Genomic DNA, 10,046 nt, shown 5'->3' with positions numbered 1-10,046 from the left:
AGCACCATCACCACAGCCACCAGGAGAAGAGGAGAAGAGAAAGGAGGAAGATGGCATTAGTGAGCTGAGAAACCAGTTCAAGAGTCACAGGTTTTGAATCTGGAAGAGACCTCAAATTATAGAGAATAACTAATCCCTGAGGATTGATTTAGGGCCACTTTCCTAGGTATTATTTAAGGCTTTTGTTTCAGGTGCAAACATTCTTTGCTGTCCTTGTAAGTGAGAATCCTCATGAGAAGGACCAAGAGCATGTCAAGAAAGAACTCATGAAATGCTCCAGGTGAGGGAAGGCAAGGTACATTTAGGCTGAAAATCTAGTCTCCTCTGAATGCTCTTGAACTTGTCAAAGTCCCTCCTATAATGTGGCACTGAGTATGCAGTGGTCCAGAAGCAGTCCTCCCATGGCAGTGAACTCCTTCCTCGTTTTGTGCACTCTGAGCTTATGTAGTCTAAGATTTAATAAATTATTTTGACTGCTAATGGCTGTGATTTCATATTGCTTCCCCTGTGGGGTTGAGTTGTGCCCAAGAGACTCCATTCATTATACCTGGACGGAGCTAGCTAGGTGGCACAATGTATAGAGTACTGGACCTGAAGTCAAGAAGACCTGAATTCAAATCCAGCCTCAGAGACTTACTAGCTATGTAACCCTGGGCAAATCACTTCACTTCTGTTTGTCTCAATTCCTTCAACTGTAAAATGGGGATGATAAGAGCAGTTACCTCACAGGGTTGTTTTGAAGATCAAATGAGATAATACTTGTATTTAGCACAGTGCCTGACACATAGCAGGCAGTCAGTAAAGAGGATGGAAAAAAAGAAAAGTCAAGGCTTGGATGAACTAGGTTATTAGGTCCTAAGGTAATTGGCAGATATGTTTGTAGGGCTGGTGATCTTTGAAAAGTCTTGTCAATCAGAAGAAATATTACAGTATCTGAGAAGGGCAGAGACCCAGATTTAAAAATAAATATAGGGAAGATATTTCATTCTTCAATCTATACGCTGGTGAGTTTTATTTTGGTTCTCAACAAAATTCTAGGATATGCTTTGAAAGATAGTGCTTTCAAAAAATGAAGAACCAGAGCAGTGATCACTAAGACCCAGAATGGGTCCATCAGAAATAGATTATTCCAGACAAACCTTTTTCCATTTTTGATAATTTTACTTGAGTGAAATGCTATACTCAGTCAATAAACATCTATTAAGCACTGACTATGTACCCTTACTATGTACCTGGCACAAAGTAAGTGTAATATAAATGTTAGCTATCATTATCACCATCATTGAAGGGGCCCAGGAAAATAAACTCTATTAAAATCTCAATTTTTCTATTAATAATTTATGTGTCCTTGAAAAAAGTCACTTCAATCTCCAGACCTCAGTTTCCTTAATTGTAAAATAAAGGAGTTAGATGAGATTATCTTTAATATTCCTCCATGTTTTCATTTAATAATTCTATGATTTCAGATAACGAACAAACCCAGCAACCATAAACCCTAATTGTAGGTTAGGTTTATTGAGGCCATCATATCTACTGAAAATATAAACTTGCAAACTGACATGTCAGAAAAGCAAGGTGAAATGCCACAAAGACAATGTCTAAGCAAAAGGTTTCTTCACTGATACATGAATTTCAAACAATACCACTAGAAGAAGACATATTATACAGTGGTCAAATTCGCATGCTTTCACAACCCCCATAAAACACTTTAGAATTATGATTCAAATGGGAAAACTCAAAATCCAAAATGCTGGGCTACCTCATTTATGGTCTATGTTAGACATTTCCTGAGCCAGTTGGGCCCATCCCCATGATGCCATAGCACAGCAGCCTAGGCAATGACTATTCCCTCTCAAAGAAATGAGCCAAGATCACAGGTTTTTCTTTCTTCTCCAGAATGAACCAAAGTAATAAATTCCATTGCCCTCAGGGATGACTGGTTTTTCCACTTCCCTCAGTTTCCCCTACTGCCACCCTCATCTAGCGCTGGTCCAGTCAAGTCTGTTTATCCCCCATGTTTCTGGGAGATATCTCCACTTACGCATGCTAACCCCTGACCCTCTTTCTAGAGAATACACAGACAATGCCTCGGCGGATCTCCTTGGTCTTGATGCTATAAACAATTGGGTTTACCATGGGTGGGAAGAAGAGGTAAATATTGGCCATGGTAGGTTGTAGCAAAGGGGGGAGGTGTCTCCCAAAGCGGTGCACCATGGACAGACCAATCATGGGTACGTAATACACGAGTACAGCACAGACATGTGAGCCACAAGTACTGAGGGCCTTCCCTCGGCCCTCCCCAGAAGCAATATTCAATACTGTGTGAAGGATGAGTACATAGGAGAACACAATCAGTAAGAAGTCCAGCCCAAAGGTGGAAATTACAATGAAAAGTCCATAGATGTTGTTGATGGAGGTGTCAGCACATGGTAGGTGGACAAGGTTGGGGTGTAGGCAGTAGGAATGGGAGAGGGTATTGTGTCCACAGAAAGGCAGGCGTTGAAGTAGGACAGTCAGTGGGGCCATGAGCACCACACTCTTGAGTCCAGTTGTAACACCTATTGAAATGATTCGAGGCAAAGTCAGTATGACTGTATAGTGCAGTGGACTATAGATGGCCACAAAGCGGTCCATGGACATGGCCAGCAGGATCCCTGACTCCATAATAGAGAAGGAGTGTATAGAGAACATCTGGACCAGGCAGACATTGAAGTCAATCTCAGTTGCATCAAAGAGGAAAATTCCCAGCACAGTGGGAAGTGTAGAAGTAGATATTCCAAGCTCAGCAAGAGCCAGCATGGCTAGAAACAAGTACATGGGCTGGTGCAAGGTGGGATTCATATGGATGACATGGAGGATGGTCCCATTTCCAAGGAATATGATGATGTACATTAGGCAAAAAGGGATGGAGATCCAGATGTGTTTAGCCTCCATCCCAGGGATGCCAGCCAAGATGAATGTTTCAGGTGTTAATCCCGCTATCAAACCAGAGCTATTACTTGTCAGCATGTTGGAACCTTGCATTATAGGAATAGTTTTGCCTAATGAATAAGAAACAAAGTGCCAGCTAGTTTAGGAAAATGGAAAGTGCTCCCTGGGGACAAATTCCAGGACAGCATTGGAGAAACTGCTGGAAAAGAGAAGACATATTCCTTACCCTTTGGAAACTTCAAATCTGATTGGAAAAATAAGATTCTTGTTTTTGGGAAGCCTTTTGGTCTTATGGGGAAGATGTGGTCTTGGTACACAGAGAATATATCTGGTATCATGAGGGAGAAGTGGGCCTTGTTCACAAGACTATGATGGTCTGAACTAGTCCCTCTCTAGAGCTATCTAGGACATGAGCAAAGGGGTACACAGAAGGCCTGTACTGTTTTGAATAACTTTATAACCATGGAGTTCATCAGGAAAAGCTTCCTTGATGAAATATGAAAGAAAGGAAAGAGAAGAATGTAGCTTGACAGTGGGGATGAGCAGGTGTTCAACATTGATAGAAAAGAGATGGAATGACACACTTAAAGGCAAGGAAGAACAAGTCATATTCTCTGTAGGGAAATAGCCACAAAATTGGGAAAATGGGTTAAAAAGCAATCTGCTGACCGACTGGTATATTCTTCTACTAAGGCTATATTCCCTTGGTAGGTGGCAACAGCATAGGAAAGAGCATTGGAGGCTACTGTGAGGAAATGTGGATTTTTGGTTGTGTTTTATCAGTTACTAACATGTGCCTTCGAACATGTGACAACCTCTCCAAGTATCAGTGCCCTCATCTATAAAATAGGAATAACAATATTTACACTATCTACCTCACAGAATTCATTTGAAGAAAGCACTTTCTAAACCATAAAGCATCATATAAAGGTGAATACAATATTTGCAAATCACTTAGCTTAGTACCCAGCACATTTGTTGTTGTTTGATTGTTCTATCGTCCAACTCTTCCACGACCCCCTGGACCATGCTGTCCATTGGGTTTTCTTGGTAAAGATAGTGGGGTGGTTTGTCCTTTCCTTCTCCAGGGGATTAAGGCAAACACAGATTAAGTGACTTGCTCCAAAGTCACACAGCGAGTGAGTATCTGAGGCTGGATTTGACCTCAGATCTTCCTAACTCCAGGCCTGGCGCCCTATCCACTGTGCTGCTTAGCTGCCTTGTCCAGCACGTAGCGGGTACTTAATAAATGCTTATTGACTGGCTAATAATAGTAATACTAGCAAGTTTTTCACTTGTACAGGGCAGAGTACTCGCCAAGGAGCTTTCTCCTTCATTCTTCTATCTGATCTTCATATTATTACTGTGAAGGAAGGAGAAAAGGGTTTTCTTTTCATCATAAGAAAAGAAAACTGAGAACTGTGGAAATTAATGACTTTCCACAAGCTCATATAACAATTTAATTGCAAGATAATGACAAAAACCCAGCTCTTCCGACTCCCTTCCAGAACCCTTTCTGAGATTCCTACTGTACCTGTAGATTCATCTTTTTCCGCCTACCTCTAGATGGAATGGAAAACAATTAAATCTCTTCCTCTAATAAAGATGGAATGAAGTTCAGATGTTTGGAGGCTAGAGTTAGACCCAGGAGTTGGGTGCTGCATCTGAAATTGGAATTAAGGTTAGACTGAGGACTGGGGCAGAGGTTGGTGATGAAGTCAAATTGAGGGCTATGGTTAGTGTTAGGAACTGGTATCATGAAATGGGAATGGGGTAGGGGTCATGGGCTTGTGTTCAAGGAAATGGGTGAAGCCATAATTATCTGACTTTTAGATAGGCTTTTACATTACGCAAAGTTCTTTCAACATGTTATCTCACTTGAGCCTCACAACAATCCTGTAAGACAAGTAGGGGTGGGTGGGTATTATTATCCTCATTGTAAACATGAGGAAACAAATTTTCAGAAGGTTTAAATTATTTACTCAGGGTCATATGACTAACAAATTTCAGAGGCAGTATTTGAAGACAAGGTCTCAACCAACTCTGAGTCCAGTAGTCTTTCCACTGTATCATGATGCTATATCATGAAATGGAGCCAGGGCTGGAGGCCAGGGGGCTGCCTTACTGAAAAGACTGAAGTCATCTAATGTGATCTCCTTTATCTTTTTTTCTCTTTTATACCACAAAACCTATTTTTTTTTCACCTACCTTCTCTTCTCCCTTCATGTCCCCTTCTCTTCTATTTCACATAAGTTAGCTCTCCTTCCCAAGGCTGACCCCTATACCTACATCCTAGATCCTATCTTTTTAAAAAATTTTTCTCTAAAGCCTCCCACCAGCAATTATCTCCCCCCTCCCCACACCCTTCTCTCTCTCTCTTTCTCTCTCTCTCTCATCTTCAGTCTTTCCATAGCCATTTGATCTTTTTCCTTATCTTGTCTGCTATAATTAAAAAAACCCCACAATACTTACCCTTGACCCTTCAAGTTACTATCTTAACTCTCCCTGTTTTAGAGGAGATGTTTTAGGAAGAGTATACCATATTCCCTGCCTATACCTCCTCACCAGTCATTCAGTTTTCAGTCCTATGTAATTTTTCTTCCATCCCCATCATTCCATGAGATTGCTCTCTGTGAGATCACTAAAGAACTTCTACTCACTAAGTCCAATAACCTTTTTTCAGACCTTACCTTTCCCAATCTCTCTCTAGCATTTGTTGCTGTTGACTATCCTGTTTCTGCTGCTTGTTCTCTTTTTTTCCTTCCCCTCCCTTTTATCAAAACTCTACACAAGTCTTCTTTGATAGTTCATTTTCTACCTCTTGGGTTCTATTCAATTCAATAAACATTTAATAATGGCTTACTATTTGCAAAGTAAACTGGAAAGGAGGGATACAAAGAGGGAAAAAAACAGCCCCTGATTTCAGGGAGTTTATATTCTATATCTTTCCCTTTATAGGTAGGCATCTTCTTTTCAGATTCACTTCTCAGATATTTTCTTCCTCACTTTCTATAGCCACTTTTTTTTTTGGTGATTCCAACCTCTTTCATGGTTCTAATTATCAGCTCTATGAAGACGGTTCAAAAATTTCTACATTAAGTCCCAATTTCTTCCCTGAGATTTTGCCCTGAATCTTCAGCTTCCTACTGTCCTTCCAGCACCCTGGATTCAACATTATTAAAATTGTCTTCCCCTCAAAACCTGTCTTTCTTCCCAACTTCTCTAATTCTATTGTAGCACCACAATCCTCCCACTCACCCAGGCTCAAAACCTTGGAGTTATCTATGAATTGTGAAAAATTTTACCTCTAAAATGCCTTTCACAGCTGCTCTTCCTTTCCACTTCCACTGTCACAACCCTAATTCGGGCCCAAACCACCTGTTTCCTGTACTATTGTAAGAGCCTTATATCTGTTCAGCTAGCCTCTGCATTCCCGCCTCTTACTCAGTAGATTACCCAAGTAATCTTCCTAATACCCAGCTCTGACCATATAACTTTTCAGCTCAGAACTCTCTAGGGGGCCTCTATTTTTTATCCCATGCATAGCATAAAAACAAAACAAATCAACTCCCCCCACCCCACCCCACCCCGCAGAAGAAGTTTGAAATGTAAAGCCTTTCCAAATATGATTCCAACCTAACTTTCCTGCCTGATATGATACTATCCCACTTTAGGCATCATATGTTCTATTCACACTGGGGCTCACTGTTCTTGGATCTCATTCTGCTCTCTCCCACCTCTCTGCTTTTGTGTAGGCTGGCCTCCAGGTCTAAAACACATTTGATTTACTTTGCCTAATGAGAACCTTTTTTTCCTCAAAGACTCAGATCAAGTATTACCTTCTTTGGGCAGCCATTCCTGACCCTACCAGCTTAAAGCAGAGTCTCCTTTCTCATATTTTTATGGTGTTTTGTTTGAACCTCTTTTTTTTACTCCTATTCAATTCTACCTTGTATTAGACTTATTGTGAATATGACTTAACAACCAGATACTTCAGTTGTAACCTCCCTGAGGCCATGGGTTCTGTCCTTTTTTCACCTTTCTAAGCCCAGAATCAAGTAGAAGGAATTTCACATATTAGGCATTAATACATTTTTATTGAATTAAAGAATCCATGAGCAAATAAGACTGGTACTAAAATACTTACCATGATCAAAGAGGCAAATTCAATTTCTTTTGAGTTTGAGAGACACCACATCCATGCTGCCTCACACCTGACATCTCCTTCTTTCTGGGCATGTGGAGTGGGCCTTCATGGCTTCTTAAATGAGCTGAGAGAAGACCCACCTGGGCAGCTGAGGCACTGTGGCAATAAGCAGGTGGAATGATGGAGAGAGGAGGAAGTCCTTTGAGGAATAATTATCCACTTAGTTACTATTTTCTTCTGCACTGATTTAAGGCACTCTCTGGGAATCCTCAAGAAACTAGAAACCAAAATCTTCACCAGGACAATGGCCTAGAAAGAAATCAGTCAACAGTGACCTTAGGCAAGTTTGATCTTTGTGGGACTCAATTTCCCAATCTATAAAATGATACAGTTGGACCACATGATCTTGAATGTGATTTGTAGCCCCAAACTTTCTGTTAGTTTATAAAAACCGAACATCAAAACTGGAGTCCAAAAGAAAATGAGTCACTTTTGCCTCTCTTTTCTCCCTTCTATCTCTAGGATTTCTTGTAGAAGAAAGGCATACTCATACACTGTTGATGGAGCTGTGAACTATTCTAACCATTCTGGAAAGTAATTCGGATTCATGCTAAAAAGTGACTAGAATGTCACTCAGAGATCCAACTGGTAGGTATGTATTCCAATGAAGTTAAAAGTAGAAAGAAAGATCTTTTATGCACCAAAACTATTCAGAACCATACTTTTTTAAAACAATTTGTTAAGCAAAGAACTGGAAGCAAATTCGATGCGCATCAATTGGACAAAAGTTAAACAAATTGTATTACGTGAAAGTAATGGAATATTATTGTACTACAATGAATTGTTTCAAAGAAGTGAGAATATTGTGGGAATACATATGAGCTGATTCATAATGAAGTTAGTAATATCAGGAAAATAATATGTGTAACAATGAAGATAAATGAAGAAAATAAGATGAAACTAAATGCTGCATAATTATAATGATCAAAATCAGACCCACAGGAGAGATGAAACAATATACTTGTCTTTCCTTAGTGAAGAGTTGGGGGCCTATGGATATGGTATATTGCTTATACTGTCAGCCATGGTCAATGTGTTGTTTGGTTTTACTGAATGGCTTTTTTCCTTCTTCTTTTCTAATCTTTGTTACCAGATATGGTTCCCTGGATGAGGAGGGTATATTCAGAAATGAATGTGATATTAAAAAGGATCATTAAACAAATATGACTGTCTTGAAGTAAAGAGAAAAAAAGAGAGAGATTGACCTAACAATCCATACAGGATCAAAAAATGTATAAAAAATGCCCATTGTCCAGATGACACTTTTCAACTGGATGGTCAATCCAAACAGTACATGTACTTGACACAGACCCTGTTTACAGACAGTAAATTGGTCAGCATTCAATAGGAGGAAGAGAGCAGGTGAGTAGGATATAATTTGTGCTTCCATGTGATTGCAAATCTTGATGTACCACAGTCTCCAAAGAATCAGACTTGAAAGTAACTTAAATGTCAATGGGAAGTTGTGTGAAGGGTTCGGCAGATGGGCTATAGCATATTTCCAGAATGATCTACACACAAGAAGTGGCCTAAAAATACCATTCAGTAAAATATGATCAGAAAAGTAGGTGGATTTATTACATAGAAAGAGCAAGAGATAATAGATGTTTGGGCTAATATGACCCAAATGCCACCTAAAATAAGGCCTCTAGTATGTTGGAAGATCCTACATAATACTAATAATAATAGCAACAATAATAATAATTAATATTACATAGTATTTTAAAGTTTGCAAAATTTTTTTTCATATATTATCTCAGTTGATCCACCCAACACTTCCCATTCTATAAATCAGGGAACTGAATCTCAGAGAAGGTAAGAGTCACACAGATAGTAACTGTGAGGCATGATTCAAACACAGGTGTCCTTGACTCCAAATCCTAGATTCTGCCACCTGGCTGCCATGATGGATCTTTGAAGGGACATTCTGGAGCCAGGTTCAACTGGCTATAGTGAGTTGTTAAATTTTCAGTGTGAGCATTTAAACCTGGGATCTTGGCCAACACTACAAATCAGGGCTTGATTTATTGTTTTGTTGATTGTCTAGACTTAATAAAATGATGGAGAAAATGTAAATAATGTATATTAAACATAGAAGTGTGTCGTGGATACTTCCTTATACTTCCCCTCTCCCACCTGGGAGAGCAGATCGTTAAACATTTACCAGCATACCTCTGGATCTACGGAAGGATACTGAAAAGAATAGCATAGGATGAAAAGTTATGGGTCTCAATATGCTCCTAGGAAGGGAATATCCTATATCCAAGAGATCACACATTCGCTCAAATATTGAAGAATATTTATAATGCACTGTGCTAGCCAGTTGGGACACAAATGCACAAACAAAACAGCCCTTGTGTCCGGAGCAGCTTACATTCTAGGAGCAGAAGTGGTAGGGAATATAGCATATAACCTGGATAAGTAAAACCAGGTGATTTTTTTGGGGGGGGGGGAGTGGGAGTGGGTGAGAGCACTAATTGCTGGGGAATCAGAAAAGGCTTTCTGTTGGAGGTGATACCCATGTAGAGTCTTTAAGAAAACAGAAAATGCTTAGAGGTAGAAATATTGAGTGATGTACAAATAGAACCAGTCAATAGTAGATGTGTTGTCGAGAAAAGAAAAGAAGAAAATGGATTTGTTAGAAGCCCAACAAGCAAAAATCTTAATATTAATCTAATGGTATTGATTATTCTTTCTTGAGAATTAACTTCAATCTGGTCAAAAGCAGTTATAGAATTATTTTCTCTCTCTCTTTTTAAAACAGAGCAAAGTTTCAGAGTTTCCAAATTCTCTTATTCCCCTTCCCATTTTTTATTTGAAAAAACAAAAAAAACAAAAAAAAACCCCAACCCCTTTATTTTCCAAATACAGAGAGTTGGAAAGCTCATTTCATGAACAACAAACCTAC

General features: G+C 39.5%; 1 protein-coding gene across 1 annotated transcript; it reads right to left on the bottom strand.

The window, feature by feature from the left end:
- Nucleotides 1-2,046: 2,046 nt before the first annotated feature.
- Nucleotides 2,047-3,009, bottom strand: LOC114042336 (olfactory receptor 51I2-like). Its single transcript, XM_027861020.1, has one exon. The coding sequence runs from the start codon at nt 3,007-3,009 to the stop codon at nt 2,047-2,049; it is 963 nt and encodes a 320-aa protein (XP_027716821.1).
- Between the last annotated feature and the right edge of the window lie 7,037 nt (nt 3,010-10,046).

This window comes from Vombatus ursinus, unplaced genomic scaffold (assembly GCF_900497805.2).
Source record: "Vombatus ursinus unplaced genomic scaffold, bare-nosed wombat genome assembly UNPS02014355.1, whole genome shotgun sequence".
NCBI classification, from domain to species: Eukaryota; Metazoa; Chordata; class Mammalia; order Diprotodontia; family Vombatidae; genus Vombatus; species Vombatus ursinus.
The sequence above is the reverse complement of the archived record's forward strand: the minus strand, read 5'-3'. Positions and strand labels throughout refer to the sequence as shown.

Coding starts and splice junctions, on each gene's coding strand:
- LOC114042336 (XM_027861020.1), bottom strand. CDS start 3,009: ATGCTGACAAGTAATAGCTCTGGTTTGATAGCGGGATTAACACCTGAA.